The 18,335-nt window shown below is 44.5% G+C and overlaps 1 protein-coding gene across 1 annotated transcript in view; it reads left to right on the top strand.

Moving 5' to 3' along the window:
• Positions 1-16,351, top strand: part of LOC100502378 (uncharacterized) — a 31,957-nt gene extending 15,606 nt beyond the window's left edge. Inside the window, exons 7-10 of the mRNA NM_001323921.1 lie at positions 14,011-14,223; positions 14,326-14,809; positions 15,575-15,856; positions 15,973-16,351. Of these exons, the coding sequence (NP_001310850.1) occupies positions 14,011-14,223; positions 14,326-14,809; positions 15,575-15,856; positions 15,973-16,187 (1,194 nt within the window). The 3' untranslated portion in view covers positions 16,188-16,351. The remainder of the gene's footprint in view (positions 1-14,010; positions 14,224-14,325; positions 14,810-15,574; positions 15,857-15,972) is intronic.
• The last annotated feature ends 1,984 nt before the right edge of the window (positions 16,352-18,335 follow it).

Below are 18,335 nucleotides of genomic sequence, written 5' to 3'. Positions count from 1 at the left end.
CTCATGATCAAAAACAGGAGGTGCTGCATGATTTTTACTCTAATCTGTTGGGGTGTGCCCCCCAGAGAAGGCTAACTCTGAAGCTTGAAGAATGTCACAGAGATCCTATAGATTTGTCTGCTCTTGAGCTGCCTTTTACAGAGGAGGAAGTGTGGGAGGCTATTGCCAGTCTTCCTTCAGATAAAGCGCATGGGCCAGATGGCTACACAGGGAGATTCTACAAAACTTGCTGGTCTATAATTAAGGCAGATTTGATGGCTGCCCTTGCTGCCCTTCACCTTGGTAATTCACAAAAGTTTGGGCCTCTGAATACAGCATATATTACTTTGATTCCCAAGAAGGCAGACCCCATTTCTGCTGGTGATTACAGGCCCATCAGCCTCATTCACAGCTTTGCTAAGCTGTCCACCAAGGTCCTTGCCAATAGGCTTGCTCCTCTCCTCAACAAGTTGGTTGAGGCTAATCAGAGTGCTTTTATTAGGGGCAGATCTATTCATGACAATTATATGTTGGTCCAGCACTCAATTAAGTCATTGCACAGGAGAAAAGTGGCCAGCCTTTTTCTGAAACTGGATTTAACAAAGGCATTTGATTCTGTTTCCTGGGCATTCCTTCTTGAGGTTTTATCCTACCTTGGTTTTGCTCGGTATCTCGTCTTCTAGAGTACACCTTAAAGCATGGTGGTTTTAATCAGATATGCAGGTCTGAGGACAAGAACAACCCTTGTATCAACAGGGCCCTGTTGAGAAGATTCAGAAGGTGGATAGAGGATTGGGAGCTGAAGGAAATTCCTTTGATAGGGAGGAGATACACTTGGTCCAACCAAAGACAGGCTCCCACTCTTGTTAAATTAGACCACGTATTCTGTACCTCGAGTTGGGAAGAGATGTTTCCAGCTGCTACTTTATTTAGCAAGGCCTCAGAAGATTCTGATCATTGCCCTTTGATTTTAAAGATGATAGAAGAAGAAGGTAAGGCAAGAAGGCGATTTCATTTTGAGAGCTTCTGGACCAAAATGCCAGGCTTTCATGAGGTGGTGGCAAATTCCTGGAACCAACCACTTCACAATTGCGGGCATCTGGAGAGGATCTCTCTAAAGCTCAAGAGACTAATGATAGTCGCCTAGAGGGGGGGTGAATAGGGCGAAACTGAAATTTACAAATATAAACACAACTACAAGCCGGGTTAGCGTTAGAAATATAAAAGAGTCCACGAGAGAGGGCGCAAAACAAATCGCAAGCGAATAATGAAGTGAGACACGAGGATTTGTTTTACCGAGGTTCGGTTCTCTCAAACCTACTCCCCGTTGAGGAGGCCACAAAGGCCGGGTCTCTTTCAACCCTTCCCTCTCTCAAACGGTCCCGCGGACCGAGTGAGCTTTCTCTTCTCAAATCAAAGCCGGGAACAAAACTTCCCCGCAAGGGTCACCACACAATTGGTGCCTCTTGCCTTGATTACAATTGAGTGTTGATCACAAGAGCAAGTGAGAAAGAAAGAAATCGATCCAAGCGCAAGAGCTCAAATGAACACGGCAAATCACTCTCACTAGTCACTTAGGGTTTGTGTGGAATTGGAGAGGATTTGATCTCTTTGGGTGTGTCTAGAATTGAATGCCTAGCTCTTGTAAGTGGTTGAGAAGTGGAAGACTTGGATGCAATGAATGGTGGGGTGGTTGGAGTATTTATAGCCCCAACCACCAAACTTGACCGTTGGCTGGAGGCGTCTGCTCGATGGCGCACCGGACAGTCCGGTGCACACTTGACAGTCCGGTGCCCCTGCCACGTCATCACTGCCGTTGGATTCTGACCGTTGGAGCTTCTGACTTCTGGGCCCTCCTGGGTGTCCGGTGCACACCGGACATGTACTGTTTGATGTCCGGTGCACCGGTATGGGCATGTCTGACGTCTGCGCGCGCTGCGCGCGCATTAAATGCACCGCAGGGAGCCGTTGGCGCCGAAAAGAGCCGTTGCTCCGCTGGTACACCGGACAGTCCGGTGCACACCAGACAGTCCGGTGAATTTTAGCGGAGCGGCTGCCACGCGAACCCGAGGCTGGCGAGTTCCGGAGACCGCGCTTCCTTGGAGCACCGGACATGTCCGGTGCACACCGGACAGTCCGGTGAATTATAGCGCGCCGGCTTCCGAGAATTCCCGAGAGTGAAGAGTTGGAGTTGGAGTCCTCTGGGCGCACCGGACACTGTCCGGTGTACACCGGACAGTCCGGTGCCTTCAGCCAGAGGTGCCTTCGGTTGCCTCGTTGCTCCTTTGTTGAATCCAAAACTTGGTCTTTATATTTGCTAAGTGTGAACCTTTTGCACCTGTATAACTTGAGTACTAGAGCAAACTAGTTAGTCCAATATTTGTGTTGGGCAATTCAACCACCAAAATTATTTAGGAACTAGGTATAACCCTAATTCCCTTTCAATCTCCCCCTTTTTGGTGATTGATGCCAACACAAACCAAAGCAAATTCAAAAGTGCATAATTGAACTAGTTTGCATAATGTAAGTGCAAAGGTTGCTTGGAATTGAGCCAATATAAATACTTACAAGATATGCATGAATTGTTTCTTTCTTATGTAACATTTTGGACCACGCTTGCACCACATGTTTTGTTTTTGCAAGATTCTTTTGTAAATTCTTTTCAAAGTTCTTTTGCAAATAGTCAAAGGTAAATGAATAAGAGTTGCAAAGCATTTTCAAGATTTGAAATTTTCTCCCCCTGTTTCAAATGCTTTTCCTTTGACTAAACAAAACTCCCCCTCAACTAAATTCTCCTCTTAGTGTTCAAGAGGGTTTTAAGATATCAAGTTTTGAAAATACTACTTGCTCCCCTTTTAGAACACAAAGAGATACCAATTGATAAATACTTCTTGGAAAACACTAAGTTTTGAAATTGGTGGTGGTGCGGTCCTTTTGCTTTGGGCTCTTACTTTCTCCCCCTTTGGCATTAATCGCCAAAAACGGAATTATTAGAGCCTATGAGTACTATCTTCCCCTTTGGTCATAAGTAAATGAGTTAGGATTATACCAAAGACGAAGTCCGGTCCTTTTGCTTTGGGCTTTTTCTGTCTCCCCCAAAGACAAGGTCCTTTTCTTGGAGCGATGGCGAAGGATGAGTAGTAGAGTAGAGTGGAAGCCTTGTCTTCGCCGGAGACTCCAATTCCCTTTCAATACACCTATGACTTGGTTTGAAATAGACTTGAAAAACACATTAGTCATAGCATATAAAAGAGATATGATCAAAGGTATTCAAATGAGCTATGTGTGCAAGCTAGCAAAAGAAATTTCTAGAATCAAGAATATTGAGCTCATGCCTAAGTCTGGTAAAAGATTGTTCATCAAGAGGCTTGGTAAAGATATCGGCTAATTGATCTTTAGTGTTAATGTAAGAAATCTCGATATCTCCCTTTTGTTGGTGATCCCTAAGAAAATGATACCGAATGGCTATGTGCTTAGTGCGGCTATGCTCGACGGGATTGACGGCCATTTTGATTGCACTCTCATTATCACATAGCAAAGGGACTTTGGTTAATTTGTAACCGTAGTCCCGCAGGGTTTGCCTCATCCAAAGCAATTGCGCGCAACAATGACCTGCGGCAATGTACTCGGCTTCGGCGGTGGAAAGAGCGACCGAATTTTGCTTCTTTGAAGCCCAAGACACCAAGGATCTTCCCAAGAACTGACAAGTCCCCGATGTGCTCTTCCTATTAATTTTGCACCCCGCCCAATCGGCATCCGAATAACCAATCAAATCAAACGTGGATCCCCGAGGGTACCAAAGCCCAAACTTAGGTGTGTAAGCCAAATATCTCAAGATTCGTTTCACGGCCGTAAGGTGTGATTCCTTAGGGTCGGCTTGGAATCTTGCACACATGCATACGGAAAGCATAATGTCCGGTCGAGATGCACATAAGTAAAGCAATGAACCAATCATCGACCGGTATACCTTTTGATCCACGGACTTACCTCCCGTGTCGAGGTCGAGATGCCCATTTGTTCCCATGGGTGTCTTGATGGGCTTGGCATCCTTCATCCCAAACTTGCTTAGGATGTCTTGAGTGTACTTCGTTTGACTGATGAAGGTGCCCTCTTGGAGTTGCTTCACTTGAAAACCTAAGAAGTACTTCAACTCCCCCATCATAGACATCTCGAATTTCTTTGTCATGATCCTACTAAACTCTTCACATGTAGACTTGTTAGTAGACCCAAATATAATATCATCAACATAAATTTGGCATATAAACAAGTCATTTTCAAGAGTTTTAGTGAATAAAGTAGGATCGGCTTTGCCGACTTTGAAGCCATTTGCAATGAGGAAATCTCTAAGGCATTCATACCATGCTCTTGGGGCTTGCTTGAGCCCATAAAGCGCCTTAGAGAGCCTATAAACATGATTAGGATACTCACTGTCTTCAAAGCCGGGAGGTTGCTCAACATAGACCTCTTCCTTGATTGGTCCGTTGAGGAAGGCACTTTTCACGTCCATTTGATAAAGCTTAAAGCCATGGTAAGTAGCATAGGCCAATAATATGCGAATAGATTCAAGCCTAGCTACGGGTGCATAGGTTTCACCAAAATCCAAACCTTCGACTTGTGAATACCCCTTGGCCACGAGTCGAGCTTTGTTCCTTGTCACCACACCATGCTCGTCTTGCTTGTTGCGGAAGACCCACTTGGTTCCTACAACATTTTGGTTAGGACGTGGAACTAAATGCCATACCTCGTTCCTCGTGAAGTTGTTGAGCTCCTCTTGCATCGCCATCACCCAATCCGCATCTTGGAGTGCTTCCTCTACCCTGTGTGGCTCAATAGAGGAAACAAAGGAGTAATGTTCACAAAAATGTGCAACCCGAGATCGAGTAGTTACCCCCTTATGAATGTCGCCGAGGATGGTGTCGACGGGGTGATCTCGTTGGATTGCTTGGTGGACTCTTGGGTGTGGCGGCCTTGGTTCTTTTTCCTCATTGTCTTCATCATTTGCATCTCCCCCTTGATTGTTGCCGTCATTTAGAGGTGGCTCATCTTCTTGATCTTCTTGTTCAACATCTTGAGCCTCATCCTCATCTTGTGTTGGTGGAGATGCTTGCGTGGAGGAGGATGGTTGATCTTGTGCATGTGGAGGCTCTTCGGTTTCCTTAGGACACACATCCCCAATGGACATGTTCCTTAGCGCTATGCATGGAGCCTGTTCTTCACCTATCTCATCAAGATCAACTTGCTCTACTTGAGAGCCGTTAGTTTCATCAAACACAACGTCACAAGAAACTTCAACAAGTCCTGAGGACTTGTTAAAGACTCTATATGCCCTTGTGTTTGAGTCATATCCTAGTAAAAAGCCTTCTACAGTTTTAGGTGCAAATTTAGATTTTCTACCTCTCTTAACAAGAATAAAGCATTTGCTACCAAAAACTCTAAAATATGAAACATTGGGCTTTTTACCGGTTAGGAGTTCATAGGATGTCTTCTTGAGGATTCGATGAAGATATAACCGATTGATGGCGTAGCAGGCGGTATTGACCGCCTCGGCCCAAAACCGGTCCGGTGTCTTGTACTCATCAAGCATGGTTCTTGCCATGTCCAATAGAGTTCGATTCTTCCTCTCCACTACACCATTTTGTTGTGGAGTGTAGGGAGAAGAGAACTCATGCTTGATGCCCTCCTCCTCAAGGAAGCTTTCAATTTGAGAGTTCTTGAACTCCGTCCCATTGTCGCTTCTAATTTTCTTGATCCTTAAGCCGAACTCATTTTGAGCCCGTCTCAAGAATCCCTTTAAGGTCTCTTGGGTTTGAGATTTGTCCTGCAAAAAGAACACCCAAGTGAAGCGAGAAAAATCATCCACAATAACTAGACAGTACTTACTCCCGCCGATGCTTATGTAAGCGATCGGGCCGAATAAATCCATGTGAAGGAGCTCCAGTGGCCTGTCACTTGTCATAATGTTCTTGTGTGGATGATGGGTGCCAACTTGCTTCCCGGCTTGGCATGCGCTACAAATCCTGTCTTTCTCAAAATGAACATTGGTTAGTCCCAAAATGTGTTCTCCCTTTAGAAGTTTGTGAAGATTCTTCATTCCAACATGGGCTAGTCGGCGGTGCCAGAGCCAACCCAAGTTAGTCTTAAGCAAGTGTCGAGTTCAGCTCTATCAAAATCTACCAAGTATAGCTGACCCTCTAACACTCCCTTAAATGCTATTGAATCATCACTTCTTCTAAAGACAGTCACACCTACATCAGTAAATAGACAGTTGTAGCCCATTTGACACAATTGAGATACGGAAAGCAAATTGTAATCTAATGAATCAACAAGAAAAACATTTGAAATGGAATGGTCAGGAGATATAGCAATTTTACCCAAACCTTTGACCAAACCTTGATTTCCATCCCCGAATGTGATAGCTCGTTGGGGATCTTGGTTTTTCTCATATGAGGAGAACATCTTCTTCTCCCCTGTCATGTGGTTTGTGCACCCGCTGTCGAGTATCCAACTTGAGCCCCCGGATGCATAAACCTACAAAACAAATTTAGTTCTTGACTTTAGGTACCCAAACTGTTTTGGGTCCTTTGGCATTAGAAACAAGAACTTTGGGTACCCAAACACAAGTCTTGGAGCCCTTGTGTTTGCCCCCAACAAACTTGGCAACGACCTTGCCGGATTTGTTAGTCAAAACATAAGAAGCATCAAAAGTTTTAAATGAAATAACATGATCATTTGATGCAATAGGAGTTTTCTTTCTAGGCAACTTGGCACGGGTTGGTTGCCTAGAGCTAGATGTCTCACCCTTATACATAAAAGCATGATTAGGGCCAGAGTGAGACTTCCTAGAATGAATTTTCCTAATTTTGCTCTCTGGATAACCGGCAGGGTACAAAATGTAGCCCTCGTTATCCTGAGGCATGGGAGCCTTGCCCTTAACAAAGTTAGACAAGTTCTTAGGAGGGGCTTTAAGTTTGACATTGTCTCCCCTTTGGAAGCCAATGCCATCCTTGATGCCAGGGCGTCTCCCATTATAGAGCATACTTCTAGCAAATTTAAATTTTTCATTTTCTAAGTTATGCTCGGCAATTTTAGCATCTAATTTTGCTATGTGATCATTTTGTTGTTTAATTAACGACATGTGATCATGAATAGCATTAACATCAATATCTCTACATCTAGTGCAAATAGAAACATGCTCAACATTAGATGTAGAGGGTTTGCAAGATTTAAGTTCTACAACCTTAGCATGCAACATTTCATTCTTAGTTCTAAGGTCGGAAATGGTAGCATTGCAAACATCAAAATCTTTAGCCTTAGCAATCAAATTTTCATTCTCTAATCTAAGGCTAGCAAGAGAAATGTTTAATTCTTCAATCCTAGCAAGCAAATTATCATTATTATCTCTAGGATTGGGAGTTGAAACATTACAAACATGAGAATCAACCTTAGCATTTAAACTAGCATTTTCATTTCTAAGATTGTCAATTATCTCACGGCAAGTGCTTAGCTCACTAGATAATTTTTCATATTTTTCAACTTGTAAAGCGTAAGCATTTTTAACCTTAACGTGTTTTTTATTTTCCTTGATTAGGAAGTCCTCTTGGGAGTCCAAGAGATCATCCTTCTCATGGATGGCACTAATTAGTTCATTTAATTTCTCCTTTTGTTCCATGTTAAGGTTGGCAAAAAGAGTTCGCAAATTATCTTCCTCACCACTAGCATTATCATCACTAGAAGACTCATATTTAGTGGAGGAGTTAGATTTAACCTTCTTCTTTTTGCCGTCCTTTGCCATGAGGCACTTGTGGCCGACGTTGGGGAAGAGGAGTCCCTTGGTGACGGCGATGTTGGCGGCGTCCTCGTCGTCAGAGGAATCGCTTGAGCTTTCGTCGGAGTCCCACTCCCGACAAACATGAGCATCACCGCCCTTCTTCTTGTAGTACCTTTTCTTTTCTCTCCTCTTGCCCTTCTTGTCGTTATCCCTGTCACTGTCACTTGATAATGGACATTTAGCGATAAAGTGACCGGGCTTACCACACTTGTAGCAAACCTTCTTGGAATGGGATTTGTAATCCTTCCCCTTCCGTTGCTTGAGGATTTGGCGAAAGCTTTTGATGATTAGAGCCATCTCCTCATTGTCGAGCTTGGAGGCGTCAATTGGTTGTCTACTTGGTGTAGACTCTTCCTTCTTGTCCTCCGTTGCCTTGAAGGCTACCGGTTGCGCCTCGGATGTGGATGGTTCGTCAAGCTCGTTGATCTTCCTCGAGCCTTCGATCATGCACTCAAAACTTACAAAATTCCCGATAACTTCCTCGGGGGTCATTTTAGTATATCTAGGATTACCACGAATTAATTGAACTTGAGTAGGGTTAAGGAAAATGAGTGATCTTAGAATAACCTTAACCACCTCGTGGTCATCCCACTTTACGCTCCCGAGGTTGCGCGCTTGGTTCACCAAAGTCTTGAGCCGATTGTACATGTGTTGTGGCTCCTCCCCTTTGCGAAGCCGGAACCGACCGAGCTCCCCCTCAATCGTTTCCCGCTTGGTGATCTTGGTGAGCTCATCACCTTCATGCGCGGTCTTGAGTAAATCCCAAATCTCTTTTGCGTTCTTCAACCCTTGAACTTTGTTATACTCCTCTCTACTTAAAGAGGCTAGGAGTATTGTTGTTGCTTGAGAGTTGAAGTGCTCGATTTGGGCCACCTCATCCTCATCATAGTTCTCATCCCCTACGGATGGTACCTGCGCGCCAAACTCAACAACATCCCATATGCTTTTGTGGAGCGAGGTTAGATGAAATCGCATTAAATCGCTCCACCTAGCGTAATCTTCACCATCAAAAGTTGGTGGTTTGCCTAATGGGACGGAAAGTAAAGGTGTATGTTTGGAAATGCGAGGGTAGCGTAGGGGGATCTTACTATACTTCTTGCGCTCTTGGCGCTTAGAAGTGACGGAGGGCGCATCGGAGTCGGAGGTCGATGTTGATGAAGTGTCGGTCTCGTAGTAGACCACCTTCCTCATCCTTTTGTGCTTGTCCCCTTTCCGATGCGGTTTGTGAGAAGAAGATTTTTCCTTCTTCTCTTTGTGGTGAGAAGAGGAAGACTTTTTCTCCTTCCGTTTGGAGGAGTCCTTCTTCTTCTCCTTCCTCTTGGTGCGGGATTCTTCCGATGAAGTGCTCCCGTGGCTTGTAGTGGGCTTTTCGCCGGTCTCCATCTCCTTCTTGGCGTGATCTCCCGACATCACTTCGAGTGGTTAGGCTCTAATGAAGCACCGGGCTCTGATACCAATTGATAGTCGCCTAGAGGGGGGGTGAATAGGGCGAAACTGAAATTTACAAATATAAACACAACTACAAGCCGGGTTAGCGTTAGAAATATAAAAGAGTCCACGAGAGAGGGCGCAAAACAAATCGCAAGCGAATAATGAAGTGAGACACGAGGATTTGTTTTACCGAGGTTCGGTTCTCTCAAACCTACTCCCCGTTGAGGAGGCCACAAAGGCCGGGTCTCTTTCAACCCTTCCCTCTCTCAAACGGTCCCGCGGACCGAGTGAGCTTTCTCTTCTCAAATCAAAGCCGGGAACAAAACTTCCCCGCAAGGGTCACCACACAATTGGTGCCTCTTGCCTTGATTACAATTGAGTGTTGATCACAAGAGCAAGTGAGAAAGAAAGAAATCGATCCAAGCGCAAGAGCTCAAATGAACACGGCAAATCACTCTCACTAGTCACTTAGGGTTTGTGTGGAATTGGAGAGGATTTGATCTCTTTGGGTGTGTCTAGAATTGAATGCCTAGCTCTTGTAAGTGGTTGAGAAGTGGAAGACTTGGATGCAATGAATGGTGGGGTGGTTGGGGTATTTATAGCCCCAACCACCAAACTTGACCGTTGGCTGGAGGCGTCTGCTCGATGGCGCACCGGACAGTCCGGTGCACACCGGACAGTCCGGTGCCCCTGCCACGTCATCACTGCCGTTGGATTCTGACCGTTGGAGCTTCTGACTTCTGGGCCCTCCTGGGTGTCCGGTGCACACCGGACATGTACTGTTTGATGTCCGGTGCACCGGTATGGGCATGTCTGACGTCTGCGCGCGCTGCGCGCGCATTAAATGCACCGCAGGGAGCCGTTGGCGCCGAAAAGAGCCGTTGCTCCGCTGGTACACCGGACAGTCCGGTGCACACCGGACAGTCCGGTGAATTTTAGCGGAGCGGCTGCCACGCGAACCCGAGGCTGGCGAGTTCCGGAGACCGCGCTTCCTTGGAGCACCGGACATGTCCGGTGCACACCGGACAGTCCGGTGAATTATAGCGCGCCGGCTTCCGAGAATTCCCGAGAGTGAAGAGTTGGAGTTGGAGTCCTCTGGGCGCACCGGACACTGTCCGGTGTACACCGGACAGTCCGGTGCCTTCAGCCAGAGGTGCCTTCGGTTGCCTCGTTGCTCCTTTGTTGAATCCAAAACTTGGTCTTTATATTGGCTAAGTGTGAACCTTTTGCACCTGTATAACTTGAGTACTAGAGCAAACTAGTTAGTCCAATATTTGTGTTGGGCAATTCAACCACCAAAATTATTTAGGAACTAGGTATAACCCTAATTCCCTTTCAACTAACAAGAGCACTGCAGTCTTGGGGGCACAAAACAGTGGGCAACTTTAAATACCAACTGGGCTTAGCAAGGGAGATTTTACACAGACTGGAAATGGCTCAAGACAGCAAGGTATTATCTCCAGATGAATTATGGCTGCTAAGAAAGCTCAAGCACCAGTGCCTGGTCCTTGCTTCCCTGGAAAGAACGGTTGCAAGGCTCAGATCTAGAGTTCAGTACCTGAAAGAGGGAGATGCCAACACCTCTTTCTTCCATTTGCAGGCCTGCTTCCGCAAGAAGAGAAATCATATCTTCAGCTTACTGGATGAGGAAAGAGTGGTCACATCTCATGAGCAAAAACAAGAAGTGCTGCATAATTTCTACTCCAATTTGTTGGGGTATGCCCCCCAGAGGAGGTTAACTTTGAGATTAGAAGAGTGTCACAGAGCTCCAATTGATTTATCTGCTCTTGAGCTCCCCTTTTCAGAAGAAGAAGTTTGGGATGCCATTGCCAGTCTTCCTTCAGATAAAGCGCCTGGGCCAGATGGATACACAGGGAAATTCTATAAAACTTGTTGGCCTATACTTAAGGCAGATTTGATGGCCGCCCTTGCTGCCCTTCACCTTGGGAATTCTCAGAATTTGGGACCTCTAAACACAGCATATATTACTTTGATCCCTAAGAAGACAGGAGCCTTGTCTGCTGGTGATTACAGGCCCATCAGCCTCATCCACAGCTTTGCAAAACTCTCCACGAAGATCCTTGCTAACAGGCTTGCTCCTCTTCTCAACAAGATGGTAGAGACTAATCAGAGTGCTTTTGTTAGAGGCAGATCCATTCATGACAATTATATGTTGGTTCAGCACTCAATTAAATCCCTGCACAGGAAAAAAGTGGCCAGCCTTTTTCTGAAATTAGATTTAACAAAGGCATTTGATTCTGTTTCCTGGGCTTTCCTTCTTGAGGTGTTGACCCACCTTGGCTTCGGTATTAAGTGGAGGAATCTTGTCTCCAACCTTCTGGCCACTTCTTCAACTCAGATTTTATTAAATGGGTTTCCAGGGGAACAGATCAGGCATCGTAGAGGCTTGAGGCAAGGGGACCCCCTCTCCCCAATGCTCTTTGTCCTGGTGATGGATGTCCTCAGCAGCCTTTTCAAAGTGGCAGAAGAAAAAGAATTATTGGCCAGTCTGGACAGTGCCATTGTGAAGTCTAGAATTTCTCTTTATGCAGATGATGTAGTGCTGTTTGTCAAGCCCAGGGAGGAAGATCTAAACTGTGTCAAACTCATTCTTGACTGTTTTGGTGAAGCTTCTGGCCTTGTAGCTAATTTGCACAAGAGTTGTGCCATTCCAATAAGATGTGAAGTGGAATTGCTGCATGAAGGGTGTAGCATTCTGCAATGCACCCCCTCTTCCTTCCCTTGCACTTACTTGGGGCTGCCTATCTCAGATAAGAAGCTTAGCAGGAATATTTTGATGAACTGGGTTGACAAGATTGCAGATAGGCTACCAAACTGGAAAGCTAGGCTCCTCAACCTTGCTGGAAGGACAACCCTTGTGCGCTTTGTACTTTCAGTCATCCCAGTTTACCTTTTCCTTGCTATGAATGTCCCTAAGTGGGTGATTAACAAAATTGATAAAATCAGAAAAGGATTTGTGTGGAGAGGGAGAAAAGAGGTTAATGGCGGCAGCTGCCTTGTGGCCTGGGATTCAGTCACAAGACCTTTGAAGTATGGTGGGCTTGGGATTCCTAATTTACAACACATGTGTTGGGCTCTCCAAACCAAATGGCTGTGGCTTCAAAAAACAGATCAGAGCAGACCTTGGCATGGATTGACTATTCCCATTCAGCAAACTGTTAAAGATCTATTTGCAGCATCCCTGATTTCCTATGTGGGAAATGGCTCTAATACCTTATTCTGGACAGATAAGTGGCTTAATGGATGCTCCATCAGAGACCTTGCTCCAGAAGTGGCGTCCAAGGTGTCTAAACGAGCTCTCACCTCATTGTCAGTGAGTCAGGCTCTTGTGAACAGGCAATGGATAGCTCATATCAAAACCCCCCTTTCCTTGATAGGAATTCAACAATTTCTTCTCTTATGGGATACTTTAGGGGAAGTGCAGCTTTCTCAGGAGGAAGACCGCCATGTTTGGAGGCACGAGGCATCAGGGCTGTTCTCTTCTAAATCCTGCTACAAAGTCCTTCTCTTTGGTTCTACTGTTTTTGAGCCTTGGAAGAGATTATGGAAGACCTGGGCTCCTCCTAAATGCAAATTCTTCCTTTGGTTGGCAATAAGGAACAAATGTTGGACAGCCGACAGATTACAGTTGAGGGGATTGCCACACCCAGATGTTTGCCCTATGTGTGATCAGGCCCAAGAGACAATTCAGCACCTCCTTACTGCGCGCATTTTTGCACGGCAATTTTGGCACACAATTCTTGCTGCTATTGGCTTGGGGCACCTCACTCCAGCAGCTGATGAAGAGAATTTTGCAGACTGGTGGGGAAAGGCAAGCCACAAGGTTGTCAAGACCAGAAAAAAGGGGCTTAACTCTCTGATCATCCTGGGGGCTTGGTGTCTATGGCTTCAGAGAAACAGAGCAGTTTTCCATGGGGAGTCACCCTCCTTACCCAGGATTTTCCGGTGTTTCTCGGATGAGTACGTTTGCTGGGTAATGGCAGGAGCTAAGGAGTTTGGGGGCTTGGCCTCAGTTGCTGCCCTGGGCGTGGTCGGGTCGAGTTTCAGCAACAATCTGTAATCTCCTTAGGGTTTATTAGGTGGGAGAGTTGCTCTGCAACTTCTCCTCTATTGTAATGTCTTTTTCCTCTCTAATATATAAGATGCGCAGTTCTCCTGCGGTTTTCTAAAAAAAAAAAATAATTGTTTAAGGCATGGACATTGTCCCATACACACACCTTTGATTAAGATAATATAATAATTGTATAGAACTCATTTAGGGCTTGTTCAAAGGCTGGAATTAGACCAAATTCCTTTAAATTGTTTGGGACATCAGTGCATGTTCAACAGTAATCAGAGGGTTTGGCTCCAATTCCACCTGCACAGCCTACACAAATAGGCTTATTTCTCTGTTATTGAATACATGTTAGTGACAAGTCTTGCCGAGTTTTTGTATTCCATTGCTCAACTGTAACCATTAGGCTGTCCTGGTAATGAAGTTTGGGTTTCTTGTCGTGGAAACTATAACAATTCAGCCATGATCATGTGTGCTAGCATGTTACTACAGAGTACTTTCTCATACTAAGATCATATATTTGAGGAAGGAAAATAACGTCCTTTCATTTCTTTATAAAAGGTTTGAAGAATTTGGCCTGTCACTAGAGCTCTTGAAAAAATACCATGTGAATTGTGTTATTCTGTTCTTTGGCCTTTTGACGGCCAGTCAGCCAGCAGTGCCCTTGTAAAGATATATTACATGTGAATTTTTGTAGGAGACAGCAGCGACCTTGTTGACAGCATCACTTGCTACAAGAAATTCTGAACCTGTGAATTCTGCTACTACTGTTTTGCCAGCTCAAGGGGGCTCTTCTACTTTAGAAAATCCTTCTGATTTATCCAGTCAATCACCAGATGTTTCTGGTGCCAGTGAAGTTGCTCATTCAACTGATCTGGTATCACAAATTCCTAATAGCACTGCCCTTTATGTAAGTTGTTTTTCTTGCCCATATTCTGTTTATCTGTTACCTCGGTGTTCACCTCATGCTGTACATAAGTTAAGGTGACAAAACACTGCTTATCTGCACCAGGAACCTCTTGAGATAAATGAAAAAGAAGGGTCAAAATCAAACTCGGATGATAAAACTGTTGAGAAGCTAGGTTCAACAAGTACTGAATTTGATTGTGATTTGCTTGATAGTTCAAGGAAGTCAAATACGGTCAGTTCTGCAGATTCGAAGGGAGAAGACATTACACCATCAGCAAAAAGAAAGAACAAAGATGATGGAAGTCACACTTCTATTCCCTTGGAGGATACTCCTAGTACACTCACTAATAAAGGAGTTTCTTCCCAGTCACGCGTGGAACAAGACAAGGCAACTTCTTTTGTTTCTGTGAAGTCAGATGATATTCAGCTTAGTATTCGTATGCCCAGTGGAAATAGACTGGAGATCAAACTAACAAAACAAGATGTTTTAAGGAAAGTGAAGAATTTCGTGGATGAAAACCAAGGCAATGGGCTTGGCTCATATGACCTTTCTCTGGTTTATCCTAAAAGAGTTTTCTTTGAACAAGGTACTGAATCATTATTTTTGGTAGAAATCATTTATATTTACATCAGTTTGTATTTCTTCATCCTCAAGTTTTTGATTTTATAGACATATTTGTCTATGCATCAGCACAGAACATTTGGGGCTTATTTGTATGCTTTAGTTCTAAAATTCCATTTATTTTTCTTGGAACACAGGAGAGCTGCGTACCTTTGTACTAGTCAGATGCACGTGCATTATTACGGTTTTTATGTAGTAAACATATCTCGTGCAACTAAGTCAATTGGTGCAACCGTGCAACCAAAACACAAGGATAGAGGTGGGAGGACCTTTTTAAAAACATCGTTTTTCAAAACAACCCTCCCACCTCGTCCTGGAATTTTTCAAAAAGGTCCAGCATAGAGGTTTGACCTTGTGTCTTTCTAAAACCTAAGTATTTCTCTAAAATAACTACATATCTTTTTTTTCATTTTCCCTTTAACACAGTTTTCAAAACCAGACTAGACCGCAATTGAACCTAGAAAAAATAAAAGGAGTATCAGAACTCAATTTTGGCTGGCTTGTTAAATTGGAAGATGTTCCATGCAATGAGGCATGAACTCTCAATCATTGGATTTGGAAAATCAGTGTTGTGTGCGTGCTAAAGTTGCATTTCCTGTACTGACGTACCACATTTTCGTTTTCTTTTCTGTATTTTGGTTTTACATTATGGCCTAGTTTTTTTTTTCTTCTTTTTTATGGATGCTGAAGTTTTGAATATCTAGTTAAATTGTCAACAAATATTGTCCAGATATGGAAGCAACACTATCCGAGCTGGGTATTCAAAACCGTCATGCAATGATTGTTGTTCCACATCGGCAGTCTGGTCAGGTATCAAGGCGTCACTCCTCGGCATCTTATGATATGGGTGTCAATTCAGGTGCGGATGATGTTGGTGGCAATTCAGGTGCGGGGGGATACTTTGGTTACCTGAGAACCGTCCTGTCTTATGTGAATCCACTCTCCTACCTGAGGGGAAATACCAACTCATCAAATACAGAGCTACAGTCAAATGAAGGCCTGCGGCAGCTTAGTATGTTTTCATATTTAATTTTGAGTCAGTGAGGGAATTGTATTGCATTTTCATTTAAGCCCTTTGTAGTTCTGTGATTTCTAATCACGGCAATTATCTCTACATCTCTGAAACAGGACATGGATCTGGTCCATGGAGTGAGCCACGGCCTCTTGGCAATAGGGGCCATGAAGTGACTGATGCAGACTCTGCAAACACGCTGCGAAGGCGGCCTAGACCATTTGGTGCCAATATCCACACTCTGGGGAGCGAGGATCATGGTCCGTCTGATGAAAGAAATGTTTTCTGGAACGGGAACTCGACAGAGTTTGGAGGCGACGACAGAAAATAGGTTGTGGCGTGGCTGGCAGGGCCTGGGACGACACTATCAGACAGAATCAAAGTTGCGAATAGACAGCTGAAACAAATGCCTCGACAGGCTTATTGAGGAATAAGTATTGAGATTATAGTGCTGAAATAATCGCTGAATTGTGATGTTTACATTTGTGGAAACATACGGTCGCTGGATCCGTATACTCGTTGTATAGTACATAGCCACAGATATATTAAATCCGAACTGCTTGGTTCTACTGTCTGATCGAACGACATTTGTTTTGGCGTTGGCTACGAAGAAAATTTGCCGCTACCATAACACATAGCAAAACAACTTCTGAATTGAGTTGAATTGTAGACACGTGAGTTATGGAACAAAAGATGAGGTCAATTAAAACATGCACTGCAAGGAAAATGGACTTCGGATCATTTGACTCAAAAGGTTTTGGTGTTTGATGATCAATATAACATGTGGACTAATGTATTTGCTAGTGTTTATGTTTATAATTCACAGGATGCAAAGAGAATTGGACTAAGATACTGAAAGTGTAACACCTGAAAAGAATACACAAAAAGAGCTTAGAAATCCAAGACTCAAGAAAAAGAGAAGCTCAAAGAATCAGCGAAGAAATTCATGAAGAGGGTAGTCAGCTAGCGTACAGCCAGCGTACTGGTGGTGCATCGGACAGTGAACAGTACCCTGTCCGGTATGCATCGGACTGTCCGCTTGGGCTGTAGCACCGAACTGTCTAGGTAACGGTCGGATCCAACGGTCGACTGCTACAGACCCTAATGGTCGGCTGACGTGGCAGGGCACTAGACTGTCCGGCGTGCACCGGACTGTCCGGTGCGCCCGTCGACAAAAAGCTGATGCTTTCTGTCCAATGGCTAGAAGTGTGGGGGAGGCTATAAATACCACCCAACCGATCATTTGGAGGTGTGGGAGTCCAAGCAACATACCAAGGCATAGTATAGACATTTCCAAGTGCTCATACAACCAAGTGCTTAATAGAATCATTCGGTGATTAGCGTAGATGCTTTGCGAAGTGCTTAGATTAGTTAGACCGCATTAGCGCTTGCTCTAGATGAATCCTAGTTAGTTGAGTGAGTTTAGAAAAACTACACAATCCCTCGGCTCTTGCGTGAGTCGTTGTAACTGTACCGAGTGGGGCGAGAGTCTTGCGAGACGTGACAACCGAGTTTGTGCCACGACCGCCACCGTGTACCAGAGGGAACGAGGCCCGCGACGTTTTCGCCCGGAAGCTTGTTAGTGGAGACGGCGGGGAGCGTACGAGAGGAGCCGGAAGCGGAGTACCACTTGCGCACGGAGAAGGCCCGCGGCTCTCTACGGAGTTACCGACCGAGGTGTTTGGCCCTCGCGTGGGCTTCTCTTTGCGTAGGGGCACCAACGAGGATTAGTCCGAACCTTGCGTGGTTCCGGATACCTCGGTAAAAGTACCGGCGTCATCTACGAGAGTTTGCATCTCTACCTTGCTCTTTAGCTTCCACATTTATATTAAGCATTTAAGTTTCAATCTTGTCTTTATAATTAGTTTGTTTAGGATTGGAACTTAGACCGTGCGGTAGAGATAGCAACACTTGAACAAAACCTAGTTTGCACATTCTAGATTGTTTATTTGCATAGGTTTTGCACTATGGATTTATTTGTGGCCTAGTTTAGAGAAAGTTTTAGAAGTCCTAATTCATCCCCCTCTTAGGCGTCACCCGTCTCCTTCAATTGGTATAAGAGTCTGGTTTGGCTCATTTGAAACGTTTTAGCTTCACTGCTAAAAGAGCCGACACTTTTTAGAGAAAGTGGATGGATACCCATAGGCCACCACACTTGGACGACACTAACTTCCTATATTATAGTGCTAGAATGGCTTGTTACCTAGAGGTGATCTAGGTGTTTGGACTCGTGAAGGGATGAAACCTTCACATAAGGGATACAATTAATGCACCAAGTAAATTCCTTTTTGAAATTCGTATTCAAACAAAAGAAATGCTCCAAAGATGAATGCACCACATCATTTCAAATTTCAAAATTTGAAAATAACTATCCTCTTCTAAGGTCTCATACTTAAAACCAAATGTTTTAAAGGAAGGAATGGAGGTGTTTACAACTTGAGACTCTTTGGTCACTTGGGTCTATTGCTCTTGTGTATGC

Source organism: Zea mays, chromosome 4 (assembly GCF_902167145.1).
Source record: "Zea mays cultivar B73 chromosome 4, Zm-B73-REFERENCE-NAM-5.0, whole genome shotgun sequence".
In the NCBI taxonomy this organism is placed as follows: Eukaryota; Viridiplantae; Streptophyta; class Magnoliopsida; order Poales; family Poaceae; genus Zea; species Zea mays.
Note: the sequence above shows the minus strand (reverse complement) of the source record. Positions and strands in the feature narration are given on the sequence as shown.